General features: G+C 49.4%; 1 protein-coding gene across 4 annotated transcripts; it reads right to left on the reverse strand.

The window, feature by feature from the left end:
* Window positions 1–5,675: 5,675 nt before the first annotated feature.
* MPV17 (mitochondrial inner membrane protein MPV17) lies at window positions 5,676–24,495 on the reverse strand. Of its 4 annotated transcripts, none has more exons than XM_048516029.1 (8): window positions 24,371–24,495; window positions 22,651–22,738; window positions 13,051–13,166; window positions 12,499–12,591; window positions 11,924–12,019; window positions 7,659–7,691; window positions 6,896–6,948; window positions 5,676–6,391 (listed from the first exon to the last, which is right to left on the reverse strand). In XM_048516029.1, exons 2-8 carry the CDS (start codon window positions 22,721–22,723, stop codon window positions 6,322–6,324), a joined length of 534 nt encoding a protein of 177 aa, XP_048371986.1. In that variant the 5' UTR covers window positions 22,724–22,738; window positions 24,371–24,495; the 3' UTR covers window positions 5,676–6,321. The 4 variants fall into 4 exon arrangements, with proteins under 4 accessions (XP_048371986.1, XP_048371994.1, XP_048372002.1 ...); XM_048516037.1 differs by having other exon boundaries at window positions 24,375–24,474; XM_048516045.1 differs by lacking the exon at window positions 7,659–7,691.
* Between the last annotated feature and the right edge of the window lie 88 nt (window positions 24,496–24,583).

A 24,583-nucleotide genomic window follows, 5' to 3' on the forward strand; every position in this document is an offset into this window, starting at 1 on the left:
GCTGGGGCGGTCCAGGCTTCGGGGGAGAGGGACGGAGGAGACCCGGAGGGACGGGTGCGGCCCCGACGGTCTGGCAGGCAGGCAGGCAGGCGGGAGCTGAGCAGTCTTTCTTAGGTCGAGGAACCCGGCCAAGGTCGCCTCTCCCGAGCTTCTCACGGACCAGAGTGCTCGAGGGGACGTCGGCGGGTCCCAGTCAGGCACTGGAGGTCGACCCTCTCCGTCCTTCTTTCACCAATGACTGGGCCCGGTGCCAGTAGAGGACGACACCGGTAGGCAGACGCCGAGCCCCGTCGGGGAAGCAGCGGTCTCTCTGGGACCCCTCGACACCCCAAGCGTCCCTTTTCAGTCTCGGCCCGGCGGCCGCGGGCAGCGACTCCCCACGATGCGTCCTCGCCGAGCCGGGAAGGCGGGTGCGCCGAGCCTCTGGCGGGATCTTTATATAGAGCCAGGCCGGGAGATCCATTGACGTCAGCGCGGGACATGGACTGATTGTCGAATGTGATCCTGCAGACCCTCCTGGGGCGCCGGAGAGTGGGGGCCACGAGGAGGCGATCTTCGCACCCCACCCCCGCAAGCCACGGGCAGGTGGAACCGGGCCGTTTCCTGCGTTTCAGAGCGGGACTCTGGCGCCCTCCCATCTGCGCGCAGGACGCCAGAAGACCCTCCTGAAGCCGAAGCGCCCCCCTCCCCCTCTCGGGGCATCCAACCCTACCCCCCCCCCCCCCCCGCACACGCAAAGAGGCCCGGGCGCGTCTCCTGGGGAACGTGCCGCTGTCCGTGGTGCTGGAGTTTGGTCCGTTTGCTCAGCTCGCTCGGGACCATCCGGTCAGCAGGCGCCCTTCTGAACTGCAGTGCGGGAGGGCATGCCGGGGCAGAGGGCGCACTGGAGGGAGGGGACAAAAGGGGGAAAACTGAGTGTCAGTACTCTGGTGGTCACTTTGTTGGCTCAGGACGGACACTTCTGACCGTTTTGCTGTGATGAATAGTGGAGCCCCGAGAGCAGAGCTCCCGCCCTCCCTGTATTGTCCAAAGACAAGGAGCACCTGCAGACTCCCCAGATGCAGACTGTTCTCCTCCCCACTCCCCAGATATAAGGGGTATCGTCTGTTGCGTGTATGGATGTGTTTGTATGAGGATGAAGTTTTGAAACCATTGCTTTAAGGTCATACTATTTTTGACCACAGGAGGGCAAGTTGAATGCAATGGCAGGCAAGTGCCTCCCTTCTTGCTCCAGTGGGATGTTTCAGTTCCACTCCCTGTAGCGGGCTGAGATACGATGAATCACATGAAAGGACATGTGAATCAGCCTTCCCATTCGGTGAAACTGAATGAATAAATGCAGAATGAATAAATGCAGAATTGCAGAAAAGCAAACTTCATGCTCAAATAGATATGTTACACTGAATGAAGTGTGTGTGAGTGTGAGTCTGGTGGGATTCTGCTGTTCACCCCAAAGGAAAGCCTCATAGAAGCGGGTACTTGTTCTTTCAATGAGCATTACCTAGCGCGCTCAAGTGCGGTTGCTGTCCATGGTCCTGAAATGACGCGTTGGACAAAATGCTTGCCCGTGACCTCTTAGGCCAGGGGTAGGGAACCTTTAACACTCAAAGAGCCATTTGGACCCTTTTTCCATGGGAAAAGAAAACACTTGGAGCCGCAAATAAATATTGACATTTAAAATAAAGATAACACTGTATATATTGGGGTTTTTTACCTTTTACTTCGCTCATTCTGAGAAGCGCATGGATGTGTCCACCCTGCTGCCTGCAGGGCGGACAAGGATGGGGCCAGCGGCTTGGCTTTGCCGGTTGCCAGGAAAGCACCCCCCCCTGCTCCAATGGGGCGGGCGAGAGGGGAAGCCCGTGGCGCGGCCCAGCCAGCTGGGCTTGTGGGCAGTTGGTGCGTCCGCCCTGCTGCCTGCAGGGCGGGCAAGGATGAGGCCAGCGGCTCGGCTTGTGGAGCCGCAGTGCAAGGGCAGAAGAGCCGCATGAGGCTCTTGAGCCGCAGGTTCCCTACCCCTGTCTTAGGCTCTCCTTTCCCACCTCCACAGAACCTTTTTGCTTTTCTGTGATGCTCCCCGCTCAACTGAAATCCCCAGCAAGTAGAGCTCATAACAGCTACCACCAAACTTCAGAGAGCAGAGAGCACATTTTTGTTGCTTTCAGGGGCAAATGCATCTTGAGGTGGCATGTATTTACATCCATAGCAGTCCAAAATGAAAATCCAAAAGCAGACCACAATTTATGTTGCTGACATACTTGAGTGGTAGCTATGAAGCATGTTAGCCATGCATATCAGGCAGTTCAAAGGAATGGAAAGTTTCAAAAATTGAAATGGGTCCCACAGCAATAGAAGTTGCGTATCTGATCCATCACAGAGGGCGTACCAAGTTTCCCCTACAATCAGAGGCACCAAATCGACTAAGTTAAAAGTGTAGAGTTCTCCCTCCACCCCAACCAAGAAGTATCCTGTATTAACCGATGAGTAGAAAGGAAAGTCTGAAATCCAAGGAAAGCAAGAGGAAGACTGGATGGGGGAGCGCAAACTCTCCAGCCAATCTCCAAGCCAGCAAAGTGCTGTAAAACTGCAGTAGACAGTTTTACCCTGTAGGTTTTTCAAGGCAAAAGGGGAACAGAGGTGGATTGCCATTGCCTGCCTCTGAATCACAACCCTGGACTTCCTTGTTGGTCTCTCCTCCAAGTACTAACCAGGGCCAATCCTGCCTAGCTTTCAAGACTTGGCTAGCCCGGGACATCCAGGTAAGGGTGGAATTCCATATACTTGCAACAAATATGGACAGTGGTTCCTCAGGATGGCTTTAAAGGTCTGTGTTACTAATCAGCACACATTTCACCTTAGTACAAAGACAATGCATCCCCCCTGCCTCCCAACTCCCTGGCCCAACTGATGAGCATATTGCTGATCTTGACTACTCCAGTTAAGGGGCTGTAGATTCCGGGCATGCTGAAACCTCTCCAGACACTTGAACCTCGGGATGTGTGCCTGTGCCACATGTGACTAATAAGGGCTCACAGCAGTGGCATAGTGGTTAAGAGCAGATGTACACTAATCTGGAGGAACCAGGCTTGATTCCCTGCTCTGCCGTCTGCAGAATTCAGATTCGCCTGTACGCTCCAACACATGCCAGCTGGGTGACCTTGGGCTAGTCACAGTTCTTCTGAGCCCTCTCAGCTCCACCTACCTCACAGGGTGAGAGGGGGGAAGGGAAAGGAGTTTGTAAGCCCCTTTGTGTCTCCTATAGGAGAAAAAGGGGGGATATAAATCCAACTCTTCTTTACCTTAATGCTACAGGTACACTGCAAAAGAATGCCCACTCCCAGCATGCACCCCACCTCAATATCTTATGGCAAGCAACTCTGCTCAGGCACACTACACTCCCTTTTCGCCAGCTCTTCCTCCCCAAGGGACGATGGCCTTTCTCGACCATGCTCTTTCTCCGAGCCCTGCAGTGCTGGCACCAGCTGTAGCCCAATGCCTGGGCCACAAAGCAAACACCAGGCAGCAATTATCTCGCTCCTGGACAAACAGAGCTCTGGCAGGTTAAGCAGAGGGAGCAGAAAATGATTGGTCAAGAAGCAGCACGGCGGGACTCAGGTCCGTCTTGTCTTGCTGCCTGTGGCCTTTGCCCCAAGGAAACGAGAAGGGACTCTCCAGGGAGCCAGTCAACACCAGTAGCAGCAAACATGCGTAGGAGTGAATGCAGCTGTTCCACGAATCCTTACTACCTGATCTATCAGATCACATGGCCTACAAGCATGTATTCCATGTGGCAAATATAAAGTATGAGAAGGACTGCCAAACTAAATTTTCAGTGTATTGTCAAAGGCTTTCACAGCCAGAATCACTGGGGTGTTGTGACGTTTCCGGGCTGCATGGCCATGTTCCAGTAGCATTTTCTCCTGATGTTTTGCCTGCATCTGTGGCTGGCATCTTCAGGGGATCCTTTCAGTCTCTCCACAGAATGTGATCCTGTTGAAGATGCCCCTGCTGATGGTCTGAGTCTGATAGCTGGCAAATTCCCACCATTCTCTTTCTGCTTTGGTTTATCATATATTGCCTGCCGGGGGCACAGAACTTAACAACATAGGGCAGTGATGGCGAACCTTTTCAAGACCGAGTGCCCTAATTACAACCCAAAACCCACTTATTTATCGCAAAGTGCCAACATGGCAATTTAATCTGAATACTGAGGTTTTAGTTTAGAAAAAACAGTTAGCTCCGAGGCGCATGTTACTCGGGAGTAAGCTTGGTGAAGCAACCGTACAATGCTTCGAATGGATGAATCACAACCCTAGGGGGGTTTACTCAGAAGCAAGCCCCGTTGCCAGCAACCAAGCTTACTCCCAGGTAAAGGATCATGACCAGGCCAGCCTAGGATTGTGTGTGGGGGGATGATTTTCCACCCCCCCCCCACATGATGAAGTCTGTGCATGAGTTCCCACAGAAAGGGCTCTGAGTGCCACCTCTGGCACCTGTGCCATAGGTTCGCCACCACTGATATAGGGGTATGCTCGATAACCCCCCAAAGGAGATCAGCTGTTTCTGAAGCTGCAGTGCTGGTCTGGAGCAATTCAGAGACCATCTATCCTAACTCCTGAGAGAACCTGCCCTCACATGTACATTTGCTTCAGCGTCAGCACACCAAGAGTTGGGAGAAACCCAAAGGCATGTAACGCACACACACAACATTGATCACAGCTGGTATAGTTTAGACAATAAGCTAGTTGGTAAGTACATGAGAAGACCCTCCTGCTGGATCAGTGTACAGGCCCATTCAATCCAGCATCTGCTTTCCAACAGCACATTACGGAGGCTACAGCAGTTCTGCAGAGGTATACTACCTCTGGACATGAAAGTTCCATCCAGCTTTTTGGATATATTGGTTTAGAGTTCTCCCAGTCACGGAATCATGATGTTGAGTGCAGTAAAAATCAGTCTTCCAAAGAAGTAAATTGCAAAAGGTAAAACTTACATTTATTCAAGTAGATTTGGTTCACATTCTTGTTGCAGTTGAAAGAAAGATAGAGATCCTAATCCACTTCCCTATACAAGCGGCCAGTTATTCAAGCAACGCGTGAGTGCAAGTACAGAATATTTGCTTCTACAGAAGAGACCTGTGGAAGAGACTGACTCCATGCAGGTCCATGTGGAAAGTGAGGCAAAGAACAACGGCTATTGAGAGAGGAGGGGGGGAGGTCAGAGGGCAGCTCCCAGGTACAGACAAAAAGAGGACATTCCACCAATAGATAACACTTAAACACACAGAGAGAGATAGCACCTCCCTCCCCGCAATGTCCAGGCATGCTGAATTGCTCTCACTCCAACACAGCTATCATGCCTAACTGAACCCTCCCATCATCTCTTCTGAAATCCATCCAAGACAGTGATTCTCACCACATGGCATTGCAACTGATTCATTCATTAAACAAACAGGTCTTAAAAACACAGAGCAGACCCATGGATGTAACCTCTCAAATCAGTTTCTACTTCTCCCTATGAATGCAAAACAAATATAGAAGCGTTTGGATTTATAATCTGTCTTTCTCTCCTGAAAGGAGTCTCAAAGCAGCTTACAAACTACTTTTCCCTTCCTCTCCACAACAGACTATTTATTTGTGAGGTAGGTGAGGCTGAGTGAGTTCTGAGAGAACTGTCACCCAGCAGGCTTCATGTATAGGAGTAGGGAAACAGATCCAGTTCACCAGATAAGAGTCCACTGCTCACCTGGAGGAATGAGGAATCAAACCTGGTTCTCCAGATTAGAGTCCACCACTATTTACCACGACACCCTCTGGAAATTACCAACAGAAGTTGGGTACTGGCAAGGCTTTGGGCTCCATGTTTGCAGTGCCTTAATGTTTCTTTTCCAAAAAGATTTCTGCTGCAAATGCAATAGCAATTTTCTGAATGCCTATAGCACTATTCAGGTCTTTAGCACCACGGGAAGTGGATCTGTTTCCTTCCTGTAGTGTCCAACAGTTAGCCTGTGACTCCACTCCTCCTGGGGTTGAGGAGTATCTTCACTCTGGCTCATGATGGCACAGTTATGTGCACAGGCAAGCCCTCATAATCGTGGTTTGGGGCAGTCTCCACTTGTTTGGGGTCGAAGGGACTAAACAGGGGTTGTGTGACTGAGGGTTGCCAAGGCAGAATACTCTGCTGTGTGCATCAGGCAACTTCCTGGGTGAAAAACAAGAGTCTAAGGGAGCAAGTGCTGGATGAGGCACCAGGAAGGAGGGAAGAAGCGGGCACTGCATGAGCTGGTGACCAGAACAGCCTCTGCGTCTTCATGCAGCTAAGTCACAGTTGATTAGTCTTCCAGGAGAGGTAGGAGTTGAAGAGGATGGCCACACACTGAACCACAGCCAGCCTGCGGAAAGAGAAAGAGGGAAGGGGGTAGGGGCTCAGGCAGACAAGACTGATGGCAAACTGGCAGGGGGCTGGCACTTAGGTGCCAAGATTGGTTTGGAGGGGGGAGCACCACAATGTACCCTGGAAACATCACCACCCAGGTGCAGTGGCATATCTACCAGAGAGACATGGGGGGGTGTCAATCAACCCTGGGCGCCACCCATTAGATCATGTGGGGGTGCAAAATGGCCCCCCATACCCTTCCCATGGAGAGGCACCCCCGCCTGGGCCAGGAGCCTGCCGTGGGCCTGCCAGGTGGCCCCTCGGCCCGGCCCGGCCGCCCAGGACTGCCACCGCCCTCCTCCGCCGGCTGAGCTAAGTGTGGTACAGGAGGGGGTTTGACCAGGTGTTGCCCCAGTGGGCCATTTGCTCCTGGTACACCTCTGCCCAGGGGGCTTCACATCCACAACTGCAGACAGGGAGAGGCTAGAGTTGATGGTCATGCAGGGAGAGTAGTTTTCACCTGTAGTTCAAGGGGACGAAGTAGAAGTTGACAACTTGCACAGCTGGCCAGATCTGAAAGACACATAGCCTGGTTGGTGGAAAGAGCACACAGACCCCCCAAAAGATCCTGTCCTTCCTGCGTGTCCTGTTCAATGAGGAACTGCTTGGAAATAGCCACAGCAGGTGCAGCTGCAGCTGCAGACAGACAGAGAGGCAGCCCAACTGCTGATCCCTGACCAGCAAAACGAGGCCAACCTGTCCAACTGTGCTTTTCCACCACTGCCGTTATCACGACCTCCTGAGAACACAAAGCTGCATTTTATTCAATCAGATCTTTGGGTTATCAGAAAATCTGCTCTGATTGACCGTAGGTCTCCAGGGTCTCAGCAGAGAGCTTTTATATTACCTACTACTTGGTGCTTTTTTAACTGGAGATGCCAGGGATTGCTTGGGACTTTCTCCATGCAAAGCCACTGTTACACACTTGAAATCATTAAGTTTCCTCATAGTGAGTTTGCATCAGATTCAGCATAGTGTATTCTGGCAGTGGCTCTGCAGGGTCTTTCACATCACCTGCTCCACGGTCTGTTAAATTGGAGATGCCAGACGGGGACTGGACAGGGGACCTTCTGGATGAAAAGCAAATTCTCCACCATGGAGTCACAGCCATGCCAGCCCACGTTTGAGCCGGGCAATTCTGTCCAACATAGCACGGAATAACATTTGCACCCAGATGCAGCCCCAAGCCCAAGGCCCATCAAGCAGGCAGGAGAGCTACTCACATAGTAGTTGGTGATCAAGGTGTCTTTGTAGTCCTGTAAGAAAGCAGCAGAAAGGGATCAGAGGGCTTTACTTGGAGATGCAGTGGTTCTCTACCATTCCACCAGCCGCCTACCTATTGATGCAGAGCCTGGCCTTATCTTGGAAAACTCCATGGAAAACAAGAGCAGGTCTTTCCTGGGCAGCTGTTGCAGAGTCAGCTCTGCAATACATCTCTGAGCATCATACATGGCTGTCTACCACCCTGCAGTTTTATCCTCACAGCTCTGCAAGGCACATTCCACTGACAGAGAAAGGGTGACTGGGCCAACAAAACCCAATCAGCTTCCTAGTAGAGTGCGGACTTGGCAGGGGCTGATGGGAATTGTAGTCCATGAACATCTGGAATGCCATGGGTTGGCCACCCCATAATATTCTACACAGCCTCTCCCAAAGCTTTTCTTTTGCTCCCTGCATTGCTTGTTGTGCGGGTGGACATGCTTTTCCTTCCTTCCTTCCTTCCTTCCTTCCTTCCTTCCTTCCTTCCTTCCTTCCTTCCTTCCTTCCTTCCTTCCTTCCTTCCTTCCTTCCTTCCTTCCTTCCTTCCTTCCTTCCTTCCTTCCTTCCTTCTTCCTTCCTTCCTTCCTTCCTTCCTTCCTTCCTTCCTTCCTTCCTTCCTTCCTTCCTTCCTTCCTTCCTTCCTTCCTTCCTTCCTTCCTTCCTTCCTTCCTTCCTTCCTTCCTTCCTTCCTTCCTTCCTATTCAGCAGTGTTATCACTGTCCCCTTTTCTAGAGAAAAAGAATATCCTGATTCCTTTAGTCTTTCTAGACAGGATTTCACATCTTCAGCATCGTCCTCCTCTGACTACTTTCTGGAGAGTAGGGCGGGGTGGGAAACAATCAACACCGCTGTGGGCCATCCTCCTAACCTCTCAGGCCCCACTCCTGCCAGTCCCATCGTTGCAGATATCGGTCCTTTGCCAAGCTGGACAATGGGGAAAATGTACCAGAATCCAACTCACTGCCAGCCAACTGATGAAGGGCCCCCGCTGATGCAACAGTCAGGGGAGGGGCTTCCCCTTTGCAGGCTGGCATAGCACAGGCAAGCTGTAGCTTTAGGGGACAGTTTAATAGGAAATTTTAGAGGAAGGCTATTTACATCCTGGCAGAGATGCCCCATGTCCCAGCCGAAGACTCTCAAAGATAAACACAGCACCTGGCAGGGGGCCTGAACTGCAAGGCCTGGCAAAGACCCAATTTGGCGCAAAAGGCAGCAGACACAATGCGTGATGTGTGAGAGACAAAGGAAAGTTTTGGCTATTTAGGGATGGCTGAATGCAGACTCCAAGCGTATTGGGGGGGGGGGGGGAGGGAGATATGAATCTGTCAGGGAATCATGACTGCAGCAGTTCTCATCACAGCTGCAACCACCGTCCACCCCCAGCATCCCATCAGCCTTATTTACGTTAAAAGGTACGTTTTGTCTCTCTATTATAACAACGAGCTTTCAAGGTTTACAGTTAAAAAACAAACCTGAGTCTTGTGGTATCTTACAGACTCCATCAAAAGTTTTGGTGGACTAAAGTCCATTTTTCTAGATGCCATGGGTAGGTTTTCACTGTACTATCATTTTATATTGGGGTACAAAAGACGCCAAACAAAAAGCAGCATTGGTGAGTCAAGAAATCCAGCACTGAACAGCACTGAGGTAGAAATGAATTTTTATCAAGGAAAATAGCTAAGCTAAGCTAGTTAACTACTGCAGTGGATTGTTGGTGTTCCAGGTTTTGCTAAGAGAGTTGACATTTCTTACAAGTAAAACATTCCAAATCTTTATTCAAGCTGTGTGGGGAAGCGGGGGGGGGGGGGGGCTTTATTAAAAAAAAGTTGTAAAACCCATCAACAATACAAACACACATAAAGTCTACAACAGTAAATGCCAGCAACTATTAAAAGGTCATGACGCCAGAGTACCACTCTAAGGAAAAGGAGAGTTTGGATTTATACCCTGCCTTTCTCTCCTGTAAGGAGACTCAAGACGGCTTACAAACTCCTTTCCCCCCTTCTCCCCACAACAGATACCTTATGAGGCAGGTGGGGCTGAGAGAGAGTTCAGAGGAAACTGTGACTAGCCCAAGATCACCCAGCAAAAATGTAGCGCAGGGAAACAAATCTGGTTCATCAGATAAGAGTCCACTGTTCATGTGGAGGAGTGGGGAATCAAATCCTGTTCTCTAGATTAGAGTCTACCAGCTCTTAACCACTACTTCCACACTGGAAGGAAGACTGAGACAAATTTCGTCACATTAAAGAGGTCCAATTTATGAATAAAGTCGTATCACATCAACCACAGGAAACCTAACTTTCCCTATCCCAGCTCTGGTCAAAAGACCAAGTGTCTGTTTAAAGCAAAGTCAAGCCAGAAGAAAATGGGGCATATGTTTTCTTGTTCAAGTCTGGTTGCATTACTGAGGGATGAGTCCTTTAAGAGGGTGCAGACTTGACTGAACACTGCATGTTTCTGTTGAAAGTTGGCATGACTGTCAACCTTGATTCAATGTTCAAGTAGGGAAACGGGCTGACTTTAGTGTGGGACAAGGTTGGACCTCCAGCCTCCTCTGATGTCCATCTACAATGTCCCAGTCAGACATCACAGGACCATTACCTTTTCAAGAGCCCCTCCTGTTTTCCAATCCTCTTCTCCTGCAGGGTCTCCTAGACTGATTCTGGCTAGGAATTGGAAGGACAGGAGGGTGTTTTTAGAACTTGCCTCGGGAACCCTATTAAATACACAGATCCCAGGTAAATGGGTCTCCCAAACTTTATCTCCTTGGTACATGAAAATGGAATCGACTTTGTGGGGGCTCAGAAAAAAAAAAGACGAGGCGACACCAGCATTAACTTTCTGACTGACTCAGCAGCGTTATGAGGATACAGGAGCTTTTTTGGGTTTGGGTCCCAGATCACCCGTCCCGTTCGCTGATGACACCCTGCTCCCAAACTCCTTTGAACCAGAGCTCTTTGAAATTTACCCTCTCCTGACTCATCTCTGGTTAGCAAACAAGTGGTTTTTAGTCTGTGCGGAGACGAGAGGGTTCTATGCTGGACAGGGGGGGAAAAAAACCAGAAAACATATTGCTAAGACATCACACTGTTATTGTATCATGACTGTGCGTGTCAAACCAACTGGCCCCTGAGCCAAGCTTTGGCTGAGTGACTCAGAGGACATCAATGCGGGAAAGGAGGAGAGGGCAGCTCCCCGGCACTGCTGGAAGCAGGAGACAACAGGCAAGACAGCAAGGCTCCTAGAAGGGAGGTTTAGGGAAATAGCAGATGCCCAGGGAGGTCCTAGTCAACAGCATGGCCCTCCTTTGGTTGGATCTCCCTTTGGCAGAAAGGGCCCAGCACTACCAAGACCTCAGCTCCAGGCAAACCAATTCAAGCAGGGTGTTTGAGAGAAGCCTTAAGGATGCCTGAGGAGACAAACCCTATGAAAACAAGCAGAAGGGGTAAAGGCGTTTTTGGCAGGGTGTAATTTTCAGCTACTGAAGGGGGCGGGTGAAAAGAGTGACTGTTCATCCCTGGCCACAGAAGACAGGAAAGAGCTGCGTTTCGGAAAAAAGCAGCTCACACTTCAGTCTTGGGGCAAAGTGCCTGGGAAATTATGGTACCTTTTGCAAGAGAGTTGCATCCTCTGGCCCACCACACCTGTGGCTGCCAGCTCACCTGCACACTGATTCAGCTGCTTGCAAAGGTTCCAGGAGCGTCTCCCCACCCCAATAGGGGACTTGTGAGCCAATGGCAGAGAGCCAGGGCTGGCACTGCCTCCAAAGGGCACTGCAGAGATGAGTCGAGGACCTGCCTGATCCTACCCACTTCCTCCATACACACCCTTGGTTCCATCCCTTTCTGTCTGTTGTTTTCCACTTGTCAGACAACACCAGCCAATCCAGTCTCTTCCACCAGCATCATCCCTACTGCTTCATAATATGCTACTGTTCCTCCCCATTTCCCAGAGGTTGTCTCCGGGGGTCATATCCCCCCGATATGCCTCTGCATGTATATCGCACAAATTAACAATAGCTATTTTCTTTATTGCAGAAAAGGGCTCACAGTGGATGTGGAATATTTCTGGGAGAACCATTTGAGGTGGTCAGTCATGAACTGTCTTCCAAAGTGACTTGTGTGAGACAACGATGAACTTGCCAGATGGTTTGGGGTCCAGGGACATGGCATCCCCCTTGCAGCCCAACCACATCTTCCCTGGGGCATCCCCTGAGCTGGCTCACCCGTTTGATCTTGCTCCAGTTGTCTTCCACGGACAAGCCGTTGAGCGTCCCCACCACAGCCAGGAAACAGCCGAGGAAGCAGGGAGCAAACCCGCCCTGGAGGAGAAAGGAAGTTCAGAGTCGAGGAGGGAAGCCAGGGATGCCTGTGGCCAAGAGCAAGCTGAGCAGAAGGTTCTGAAACAGAGACCAGGAATGCCTGGGAAGGGTTAGAGTTCTCCTAAAAAGAAGACGAGACGAGCATCAGGCCTCTCACATTTGCTACACAGAGAAGTTTGCTATACAGACCCACAGCAAAATTTGGGGCGGCAGCAGGGAAGAGACCCTGAGCAAAAGAAGGGAACACGCCTGACAGAGTTTAGTGGCAAAAAGCTCAGGGTCCAGAATGGGACAATAGCCCTGCTAACAGTGCAGTCTTGCAAGCCAAGCATCATTAGAAGTAGACCTGAAGAGAGAACTGAAGGACATCTTCATCTGCAAACACACACTGAGTGCTGCAAAAAGGGGTGGGTGGGTGGGTAGGTGAGTGAGTGAGTGTAAGCCCAAACCCCTGCCAGGACACACAAATGCCCCCTGACCTGGTCTAGCAGCATCTTCTGGAGAGCAGCCACTTTGGTCTTGGCTGGTACCAGACGATCCAGCACTTGGTACCAGCTTCCGATGACTGGACCCTGAAGGGAAGATTTTTGGTCAGAAATGCTCGAGATGCCAGAGTTCATGATGATGGGGGCTGGTGTGGGGTTCAGCTGAATGAATTACCCACCGGATCTCACAGTAATCCAGGAAGAGAAGCGTCAGAAGAGGCACTAACAGCTCCCAGCCCTCTTCAGGAACTTTAAATATGGAAGCTGTCAGCCTATTCCCACACTGAACCAGCGGGCTTTTTCTAAGAGAAGACACTCAAGGACAGCCAGCCGTTCCCCTTGAAATATGGTTTGTGGCAGGACTTCTCTAGAAGCCGGTGCACAAAATTGTAGCATGTCACCAGAACTCCCGGAGGCTGACTCTTTGCCTCCCACGCTCCCAGCCCTGAGGAACCAGTGGTGGAAAGAGCCGCCAAAGACTCAGAAGTATCAGCAGCAATTCCCTTTAATTTCTCCTGTACCTCTGGTTCCCAACAGCCAGCTTACCACAAAGCAAAAGCCAACGGTCATCATCTTCAGGGTCCTCTGGCCATTGTGTCCAGTCAGCCCTCTCTTTTCCACCAGCTGTTGAGAGATCACATCTCCGGCACCCACCAGGGTCCCTGTGAAAAATCAGTTGTTCCTCTGAGCTGGTCTGCCCTCTCCCACCAGCTCAAGAGGTTAACACAATAAGGACACAAGCCTTCACAAATCTTAAAATATGCACACGTGCCAACCACGCAGGAATTAACAGGGCAAGGAGTTCCTTTAGTCCAGGCATGGCCACGTGGGTGTTCTTGAGCCCCACAGACACTGGGCAAGGTTCTTCTGCCAGCCTGTCAGCTTGTAGCAGCTGATTTCCTCTGCTTCCTTGAAATGATGCCTTAGCCATGCTTTGGGGAACCCAACTGGTACACAATAGAAACTCTTCAAAAAAGATCTCATGAGAGTCCTGGTACTTTGATTCCAAAGTCAAGTGGTGCATGAATCTCTTAATTCCCCACTCGGCCACTTGAGCTGTGGAGGCTTATCTGGTGAACGAGATTAGCCTGTGCACTCCAACATACGACAGCTAAGTGACCTTGGGCTAGTCACAGCTCTTCTGAGCTCTCTCAGCCCCACCCACCTCACAGGGTGTTTGTTGTGGAGGGGGAAGGGAAAGGAGATTGTAAGCCCCTTTGAGTCTCCTATAGGAGAGAAAGGGGGGTATAAATCCAAACTCTTCTTCCTCTTTAGATCCATTTTGTAATATTTGCTGCCTCTCCAGACCAAGATAACTCTCTGGCCAAGCTGGAGGCACCAACTCAGGAGCTGCTGGATTCTGTGATGCCAGCCCCAGAGTTCTGAATCCTCCACTCTAGCCCTGCATCCAAAGATCCTGCCAATGGAATTCAGAGGCCTCAAGGGGTCTTAAGCAAAGATCTTTTACATCTGCTTACCTGATCCCTTTAGCTGGAGATGCCACAGGTTGCATTTGGGACCTTCTGAATGAAAAGCAAGAGCCTGTCCCTCAGCAAAATTGGCTGGACTAGGTGCACCTGAACAGGGTGCACCATGTGTACATACGTACGCACGCACACACGCACCCCCAAAAGAAAAGACCTATCTACACCAAAAGCTAAGTGTAGGATTATTTCCCCCTGAGCTGGGGCGGGGACAGACAGACAGACAACACAACTGGAAGTTGTGTGTGTAGGAGAGTTTGAGTCAGGACTGTTTCAGGCTTTACTGACGTCTGGGTTGGGGGGCAGTGCCACTTATGCTGCTTCTGACAAAGCACTTGGCCTCCCAGCTCCTGAAAGTGCCAGCCAGTGTCTTTCTGACGTCACACGTTCCCTCTTGGAGCCAGCCAGCTGGCAGAGGGGCAAGCCATAGCCCTATGCTCGGAAGAGATTCCAGTCTCTTCAGCCCCCCCCCCCCCGCCCTCCCCCCAGAGTGCAGACTGTGATGAGCCAAGGGCAAAGGGACCCAGCCACAGCCAAGGATGATGCAGGGTCTGCCAAGTTACAAGGAACTGTTCTAGGATTCAGCCATCCTGCTTCAGCTTCCCAGGTATGCTCGGAGCACCAAATCCTGGGGAATCCACCTCAGATATTGAGGGCATTTGTTGGCTGCCTCACTCAGCACTGTGAAGAAGAAGAGTTTGGATTTATACCCTGCCTTTCTCTCCTGTAAGAAGTGCCAAAGAAGCTTATAAACTCCTTTCTCTTCCTCTCCCCAGAACAGACCCCTGTGCGACTGAGGCAGTTCTGAGAGAACTGAGACTGGCCCAAGGTTACCCAGGAGGCATAATCGGTAGAAGTAGGGAATCAAACCTGGTTCTCCACATTACAGTCCGCCGCTCTTAACCACCACACCATGCTGGCTCATAAGCCAACCCAACTATAGCAAAACAGGGAAAGATCAAAACAGGGGTCGCCAACATAAGAACAAGCCTGCTGGATCAGACCAGAGTCCATCTAATCCAGCACTCTGCTACGCGCAGTGGCCCACCATGTGCCTTTGGGAGCTCACATGCAGGATGTGAAAGCAATGGCCTTCTGCTGCTCCTGAGCACCTGGTCTGCAAAGGCATTTGCAATCTCAAATCGAGGAGGATCAATTGGTAGCCATAGATCGACTTCTCTTCCATAAATCTGTCCAAGCCCCTTTCAAAGCTATCCAGGTTAGTGGCCATCACCACCTCCTGTGGCACCATATTCCAAACACCAATCACACACGTGAAAAAATGTTTCCTTTTATTAGTCCTAATTCTTCCCCCCAGCATTTTCAATGGATGCCCCCTGGTTTTAGTATTGTGAAAAAGAGAGAAAAATTTCTCTGTCTACATTTTCTACCCCATGAATAATTTTATAGACTTCAATCACATCCCCCTCAGATGTCTCCTCTCCAAACATAGCACCAAAGGACACCATGGCACCTGCTGACACCCCTTCTAGTGCTTGCCAAGTGTTTTAAGGCACAAGCAGGTCCAGTTAGTGCTTTTGCCCAGCAAGGCCCCTGACTGCGTATTGGAGATTTGATTGGCTGTGCAGATTTTTTAGAATGTTGCTTTGGCGGCAGCTGCCACTCAGCACAAGGATCCATCCTGCATTACTGAACTCAAGCTGCGGCTGGCTTTTTGTTGCTGTGCTCACAATGACACATCAGAATTCCACATGTGCCTGCCCGCTCAAAAAGGCTGGGGACCCCTGGATTAAAAGTCACTGGAGCGATCTGGAAGGCTACCGAAAAGGGGCTGCCTGATGGAACACCACTTCTGCCATAAGCACAGGTTCTTCTGATGCTTTGCAAGAATATGTGGGAGATCCACGCTTGCCAGGAGGTTAAGCCCCTTCAAGGAGCAAGACAGAAAGAAGGCAGGTGGGATATCTGGAAGGAGCTGTGTCACAGGCGGGGGGCACAGATGTTAGGGGCAGAGGAGGGGAAAGGCTGGAACTAGAGAGTTGAAAGGCAACTAATGAGTAGTCTTGTAATTCAGGTGTCTTCAACCTGTCAGCCCTGTTTCCTGGCACTCCCAGTGAGCCACAAGCATTTACTAACACCCTGTTTATCTCCAGTGTGGGGGCTCCAAAGCAGTTTACAGCCTCATATGCCAATGTGTATTTATTTACACTGTTTGCAGTCTACCTTTCTCACTTGGACTCAAGGAGGATTACACAGAGTGAGACAATACAATCAACCTGATGGGATGTTCAATAACAATACAATAGGATCAGGGGCGCACAACCCCTCGGGAATCTAAGAACAGGACTGAAACAAAGCATAAGCATAAAACATATCCCAATAATAGCCGAGCCGCAGTGTTCTGTACCAACCTGAGTTTCCAAATTGATTTTGAGAGGAGACCAATGCGCAGTGCATTGCAGTAGTCTAAATGTCATTGGGGTGTGGATCCAAGTGGCAAGATCAGCTATATCACGGTAAGGAGCCATCTTTTGGGCTCAGCTGAGTTTGGCGCAAACCTTTTTTTGCAGCTGCATTAACTGCTTCTCCAGCAGTAATACTGGCTAAGGCTCTTAGTGGTTCTCCACTCTCGCATAGAGATCTTTCACAACACCTGCTATCTGATCCTTTTAACTGGTGATGATGGTGGTTGAACCTGGGATCTCAAGCGTGCAAAGCAGATGCTCTACCACTGAGCCATGACCCCCTTCCAATACTGTTGCCTCTCCTCTTCTTATCCTCACTATTACAACCCTGTGAAATTGGTTAGGCTGAGAATGCGTGGGTGGCCCAAGGGCACACTGCAAGCTTCTACAGCCAAGTGGGAGATTCAAACCTGGGTCACATGACAGGAAGAGGAGGAGCCAAAGTTATGACTTCCCTGGCATGGAGACCAGAGGAGCAGGCAGCAGGCCAGGAGCACTGGGAACAGGAAGGCCAAGCCAAGCACCACAAAGCATACCCTAGCAAGGAACAAACTAATGGTCAAAGCCAGTGAGGAACGCTCTTCGGTGCTGAGTGGAGAGCTCTCCTCTGCTGCTCTTCTCTGCATGAGTGCAAATAAGCAGGAAGTGTGGTGCTCTTGCTCTCTTAGGCATGTGCAAGAGCAGTTTGGCCTTCCAAAAAGCGGCAGCAAAAATGCAGAGCCTCATGGACTGAGGATCTTGACCCATGGGTTGAAGACCACGGTTCAACTCCACTTTCCATCAGTCCCAGAAACACTAAGACCATTCACCTTGCAAGTGCCTGCATAGATTTTGTTGAGTGGGATACTCACCCCCCAATAAGAGTAGTCCTTGTCCCAAAGGAGACCCCTGGCAGTCTCTCTCTCTCTCGATGTGCCGTCACAGACACTGTGCGTTGGCTTGGCTTCTCCACTTGCTCATTGATAAATCCAGCAGCAAATGCTCCCTCCCTCTTTTGCTCATTCATCCCTCCGTTCATTCATTCAAACTTCTTCCCAGATGGGAAGAGGGAGGGGAGGTGGCACCCGAATGACGCAGCTGGCAGGTCTGCCAAGTGTAATGGGATGAGAGTTGGTCTGTGCCAGCCGCACCACCGAGATTGACGACTCCCAGGGCGATGACTTCACCCACACAACACTTTGGGGGATTGCCAGCTCTGCTCACCCACCCTCCCTGCAGCAAAGCAGGCCGATTGCATGACACCTGATGGATGGTCCTGCTCGGCTGGGGTTGCAACGGTGTGTGGCTGGCTGTCAGGAGAAATAGGGGAAAGGGGAGAGTGAAGACGCAGGTCCCTAGTAGGATTCCATTAGAACCTGTTCGGGAAGAAAATTTACCCAGCTGGTAACTGTCCCCCAATCCCAGTTAAACTGTTTGCAGGTTGGTTGTGAGGGTGACCCCACACTTGATTGGGAATGGAGAACACTGACCCACATTTTAGAAAGGAAAGACAGGACCATCAGGATCGTCTGTAACATACCTGACCACTTTTCACAATCTCAACAGGGAAGGAGGGACACAGGCATGGAACATGCAGGTGAGAAGGGAAGATTCTGATCTGATCATTTTTGCTAGGGATTTCAATGCCATTGACCAAGGAAGGAGGATTAATGTCCATTCTGCATTCAAGCCTCTGAACAAGATGGGCTAGTGTAGATCTCATCACCTCTGAATGTCAAGATCTTAGTCCTCAAGACAAGAGGAGACACAGCTCAAGAGAGCTACATGCTTGCCTTCAGAGCAGAATTTTCTGCAGATCCAAACTTTTCCCCACACCCTTAAAGCTTCCTAAGTCAAAGCTGTATTTTTCCAATTATAGCTGATTCCCACAACAGGGCACCACTTTGCTGTATCTGTGCCCCAAAAGATCAATGCGACTATGTACACTTATAATTAACTGTGCACACCTGTTTTGTTTAATTTATCTGCAGCAGAAGGGCACAAGTACTTGAAAACTCCTACTGTGCTTGTATGCAAAACCAGTGTGCTTGTAGGGCCTGATGGGGCATCTTCATTCCCCCTCATTCCCTTTGCTCCCCCAACCACAGAAGTTATATCCACAGAGGAAAAGCTGTTTGTTTCATGCAGTGTCGTGGAATATCTACTACACTCTTGTGCTTCTGGGTTTCTGGATCCTCTCCAAACTACAGCTAGGAGCATATCCTCGAGCACCACCAAAAGGACTGGCTCGGCATTAGGGCAGTTTCAATCCCTGGAATCACAGTTGCAAGATACATGTTAGAAGGAGATATGAAATTCTTCTGGAGAGCTGCTGCCAGTCAGAGTAGAAAAAGCTGATCGGGAAACACCAAGGGTCCGACTCAGCATAAGGCAGCTTCATTTCTGACATCTATATAAAGTGGAGTTAGTTTGGGAAAGGCCACAGTGGACCCCTGTCCATGTGACAGCCGAGGCCCATCCCACATTACCTGCAGAAGAAGCCTGGCCTTCTCAATTTCCAATGGTGCACAGGTCTCTTTATTTTTTTTTTCCTTAGCAAGCCTTTATTGGCATAGACAACAGTACAACAATAGTAAAAAATGATTAAAAAACATATACAGTACAGGAAATAAATGTTAAGTGGAGAGAAATCTACTGGCATTTAGTAATTTCCAAGAGGAAGTCTGCCACTATCATACAGAGAGAAGGATCAGGATTGTCCAGCAAGTAGTGTAATCTAAATAAATCGGGGAGATCGGGTAAATGTAAAGGAGTAAGATTCACATACTTGGCTCTGATTTCCTTGAATCTGAAACAGTGTAGTAATTGGTGGGCCAGAGATTCAACTGAGCCATCATTACACGGGCACAATCTTTTAGCCTTTTCTTGCTTGTTAAATCTGCCATGTAACAAGGCAGAAGCATAACATTAAACCTGGCGAGCATTATGGCTCTCCTTTGAGCAGGGTTTATTAAACAATACAGGTAGTGCGCCAAGTGGCCCTGTTCAAATGGGAGAGAAAAATACAGGGGGGAGCATGTTTTCTTGGCTGCAGTGATTAGGGTAGAGAACTCTCTATCCAATAGTTGACCTTTTAATTTTCTATAGGCTTCTGAATAGGACAAAGGGCAAAGTGAATCCACTGACAGTCCAATAGAAGCCATTTTTTCTTCGATTATGGAAAACCAGGGGTTGGAATGGGTGTCAGAGAGCAGACAGTGTGCACAGGTCTCTGTGAAGCAAAAGGAACTGTGTCCCTGCCTTTGCAAGGGGCAAGAGTTCCTCTGTTCTCTGAGCAGAAGACTGACTGTCACGGTTAAAGGAAGACTCACAACTCCAGCAAACACAAGCCAGATTTTGTGTGCCTGGACAAAACAGGAAGCACTGAGGTGCTGATCCATCTCCTCTGCTGCCAGCATCATGCATCCGACCTCCCTTCCCTGATGCATTTGAATCCTCATCTTCCAGTGGATGGTCCACAAATTGCATCAAGTCTACCAAACCTCAGCCGCTTTCCATCCCTGGGAGGGGCAGGCAAACTCTACACGTATTTTTTGAAGGAATGGCAAAAAAGAAGCTTTTGGGCAGCTCTTGACTCCTGCCAGGTTGTTAACCGAGCAAGAGCCACTTCCCCCTCCTCTCAACCTCTCCCTGCTCACAACTGGGGGGATCCTCACCTCCCAGATCTAGAAACAACAGCGGCTGGTGTAGCATTGTGAGACACTGCAAGGGGAAAGCAGGGTAGCAGAGTGTCCTTGAAAAAGGTAGGCGGCTAGTTTGTGCTGTGCAAATGTGGCCTGGAGCCAGCAACCACAGCCAGCATTCACACCTCATACCACCCTCACCCAAGGAAGCTGCAGTGGCAACCCTTTTAGAGAGATTAAAACTCCAGCAGCTCAAACAAGTCCCTCAGATCAGTTATTTAAGAGCCAGTGAACAGCCATGGCCAGAACACTGAACTTAGGTGCGGGGATGTGGTAAAGCATCTCCAGTTAAAAGGATCAGGCAGTAGGTAAAGTGAACAACTTCAGCCCGAGACCATAGACAGCTGCCGCAAATCAGAATGGACAATATTGCCTCTGATAGACCAGTGATCTCATTTGTGCGGGTCAGATTCCTGTGCATTCGTGTGACTGTCATCCTCACTCATCCACATATTCTATGAACTCTCCTGCCAAGCTCCCATGAGTTGGGATACTAATGAAATAAACAGAAGTTCTTTAAATTCCCAGGAATTTGCATTCAAGTCTTAGGACCTTTCAGATTTTTTAATGCTGGCTGGTCAAAGAATTGAGCGTTTCTGGTTTGGAAGAGACCTTCTCCATGTAGGCCACTGTCGGGCTTCTAGTACATGCTTTCCTAGCACTTCACAGGTCACAAAAACTCCAAAGACCTTCTCTACCACCTGATGAAGAAATCAGAACAGCAGAAAGCTGTATCTACAACTTCAAATGTAGGTTCTAGACACTTTACAAAACACACGACTGATGCATCTCTCCCTCTGCAATTCAAAGGTAATCACATGGAAACTAATTTTAAAATGGACCAGCCACATCAGAAGAGCTGGCTAGGATCAGCAAAACTCTTTAATTCACTGCTGCCTAGGTCATCAAGGGCTTCAGGGGCCAGAGGAAAACCCTGAGCCCCTATACAAGGGCCCAAGCTAGATACTTTCTGACTACCAGGTCTACATCCTTGGTACTTGAGTATTTTATATTTAACTTCATTTAAACCCTGTCTTTCTCCAAAGTGGCTTACATCATTCCCTCTGCCATTTTATCTCTGCCACCCAGTTGCATTCTCTGGGGAGGCAACACAAATATTTTGCAACGCGGCACCCATGGCTATTACGAGCATCCCGAACACACATCCTGAGTTCGCCTTTGAGTCTGGGCAAACATTATGAAGGCCCTCCCTCTAGTGGACGCTCTGTAGAAATGCAACAGCTGCTACATTCTAGGGCAGGCAGGCGTGCGCACCTTGCATCTTGTGCTAAAAACTGGTGAGTTGGAAAGGGGAAGCCTTGTGCAATCCCTCCTGATCTACTGAAGTCTGGCACTGCAGGGTACATAATATGAGTTGGCCTGAAGTATACAGAAAGGGCAGATGATCTGAAGTGCAGTAAGAATAAGACCCTAAGAGGTGTCCTAATGGACCATATCAGTGGGTCAGCTATCCATTTACCCTGTTTTCACACAGTGGCCAATTAATTGCCCTGGAGGGCCAAAAACAGAGCATAAAGGCCTTCCTTTGATTCTGCCTCCTAGACCTGATATTCAGAAGTTCTGGGCATGAAGGTTCACTGTAGTCATCATGGCTAGTAGCCATCAATGGGCCTATCCTCCACAGATCTATATTAAGAGATGCTTTTGAAAGCGATCTATGGTGGTGGCCCATCTCCACAACCACTTACACTGAAGATCACAATTTAATAATTTATTGAGTGAAAAAGTACTTCCTGTTGTCTATCCTGAATCTGAAGTATTGAGCTAACCCAGGACAAAAGAAATGCATTTGCGCATCTTTGATAGACTTTTTTTTTGGGGGGGGGGGGGGGTTGGTGTTGGTGGATATGTTTTAGTAAGTCCACATTTTCTTACCCAGTAGCATGACAAGCTGCCATTAAGACATAAGAAATCTCCTACAGCCACCCTGTATTTGTAGCAGCAACACATTATTGACTGCTCCTTTCCCCCTCCCTCCCTAACTCTCCCCCCCTCCCCCCAGACTTGCAGGAGATCTTGCATCCTTTTGGAGCTTGGAGGTTTCAAAGGCTCTCTCTTATTTTAAGAGGAAAATGTTGGGCTCATCTCCAGAGATGGCACCCTTGGCTCTAAGGAACCTAAGAAAACTGGTTGTGGTGGGCTTTCCGGGCTGTGTGGCCATGGTCTGGTGGATCTTGTTCCGAACGTTTCACCTGCATCTGTGGCTGGCATCTTCAGAGGTGTATCACAGAGGGAAGTCTGTTACATACTGTGTTTAGACTTCCCTCTGTGATACACCCCACAGGCTGTTTGTTGTCAGGGGGGAAGGGCAAGGAGATTGTAAGCCCCTTTGAGTCTCCTTACAGGAGAGAAAGGGGGGATATAAATCCACACTATTCTTCTTCTACTTACTTATTAAACATGGATTATTCCTGGCTTTTAAAGCAGGTCAGAATGAGCCAATGACTGCTTCTGAGCACCAGCCCAGGGACTTTATGTAGCAGGCCCAGCTTACCCTCCCTAAAGCACAAGCCAAGGAGAAATTCTTCTTACCAGCCGTGACAATCTGTACTTTCCAAGGATGCCTGGCCATCAGCCTCTGGTAAGCTTTCCACAGGGCTGCCATGTTGCCTGCTGCAGCCTAGAGAACACGGAAAAGAGGAATCAGGTACAGACCACATGCTTGTGGCCGATGTCCCATTTTTAACAGCAGTCACCCTGTCCACGTTTAAATCCAACAGCCTGATAGGCAGAAATTAGAGAACGTGAAGCTCTTCCTACCAGGGAGATCAAATGACAGAATACAAATCTCCCATAATACTTCTGCTCATCAAGTCAGTGCTACAGTCAGGCTAGGATCTGGAAGACTCAGGTTTGAAGCCCCATTTGGCTATGGAAGCTTGCTGGATGACCAGTCAATTATCTCTGTTTAACCAACCTCACATAGTGACTGTTTTGCTGAAAAATGCAAAAGGGGAGAACTATGTTGTATGCTGATTGGGTTCACATTGGGGAGGGAAGTGGGATATAAAGAAACAAATGTGCCCTTTTCTTGATGGTCTCCTCTCTCCAGCATCTCCCCAGCTGAGCTGGCCCTACATCCTACAGTGTCAAGAATCAGCAATAAATATTCTTGGAATAAGAAATTCTTTTAACCTTTTTCACAGAGCTAGACCTTGAGTGCAACTGCTCAGGAGTGTATGTTCTGTTGTATTTGGCTTGCTCCCAGATAAATGAACTTAGGTTATTCTCCTGCCTTATCATGTTCCTTAGAAGAATGGGGGATCTCAGAGCATCTCTGTTCCTTTTAGTAGCAAAATATTGGCCTAATCTTTGGACACATTAGTCCCAGCTCCACTTTCTGCAGAGCCCACAGAAACCACACTGCTTGAATGAGAAGTAGCTGGAATGCAATCCTCTGACTTATGTGAGAGCAAGCCCACATTCAATACTTTAGAAATCTCTTGCAACTGTGTTAAGGCAGCGGAGGACAACTGAGGGGCTTCTATAGCCTGAAGACTATCAGAAAATGAATTCTGCCTCCAACCACGTTCACATAGGCTTGGATGAGAAAGTGTCACAAAACCACTTTCTACTCAGGCTATTGTGGCATTCCTAGGACTAAACATTGTTAAATACACTTGAGTAGGATCCCTGACTGGATAGCTCCAGGCTAGACTGATCTCATCAGAATATCGTTTTCAACAAAAAGAACCAAGGAGAACTGTAATTTCATCCGCCATATGCTGGACTGTCTTTGTTTTAGAATACTCTGCTTGGGTCCTAGTGCCTACCTAACAGAACTGGGTAAGGTCTCAAACGACTTTCATGTCACCTGCTATTTGGATTAGTCTTCTAGGCAGTATTAAACAGGTTTTAGGTTTGGATTGTGCTATGCACCAACACAGTTAACCACTCTTTATTTTTTTTGGTCTACGTGATCCTTTTAACTGGGGGATTGGACCAAGCGCCTCTGGGAGGAAAATATGCTCTGCCACTAAGCCATGGCCCTCCTCCTCGAGCTGCAAATGACCAACACTGCAAATGACCAAAATGTAAGCTAAATGCCTTGTAAGAGATGGGAAGGATTGCTTCAAGAGAGTAGTCTGCTACTCTTCGCATTACCCGTCGCCAAAACAAGAGGGGGGGGGGAGGGGGCAGCATAAAAGGTAGCCCCCACCGGAGTACATCTCCCTCGGAAGCCGAGCCACTCTTGGCCACGTTTTTCCGTTGCAATACAGTGCGAGGTGGGGAGAGAATTGGGGGGCTGCACCTGCCAAGCGGACGGGACGCCTCAGAAGTTAGACCAGCTCCACTTAGCAAAGGCTCCTTCCCTTCCCACCTCCCCGTAGAGAGGGAGCGCATGCCACGAAGTTGCCACAGGCGCCGGGAAATGACTGCATAGTAGTCCCCGATTGGTGGAAACCTCGGTGTCGTCATCACAACGCGTCGCATGCCGAAACGGGCTGGCGGGAAGGTTAAGATT

This window comes from Sphaerodactylus townsendi, linkage group LG01, assembly GCF_021028975.2.
Source record: "Sphaerodactylus townsendi isolate TG3544 linkage group LG01, MPM_Stown_v2.3, whole genome shotgun sequence".
Classification (NCBI taxonomy): Eukaryota; Metazoa; Chordata; class Lepidosauria; order Squamata; family Sphaerodactylidae; genus Sphaerodactylus; species Sphaerodactylus townsendi.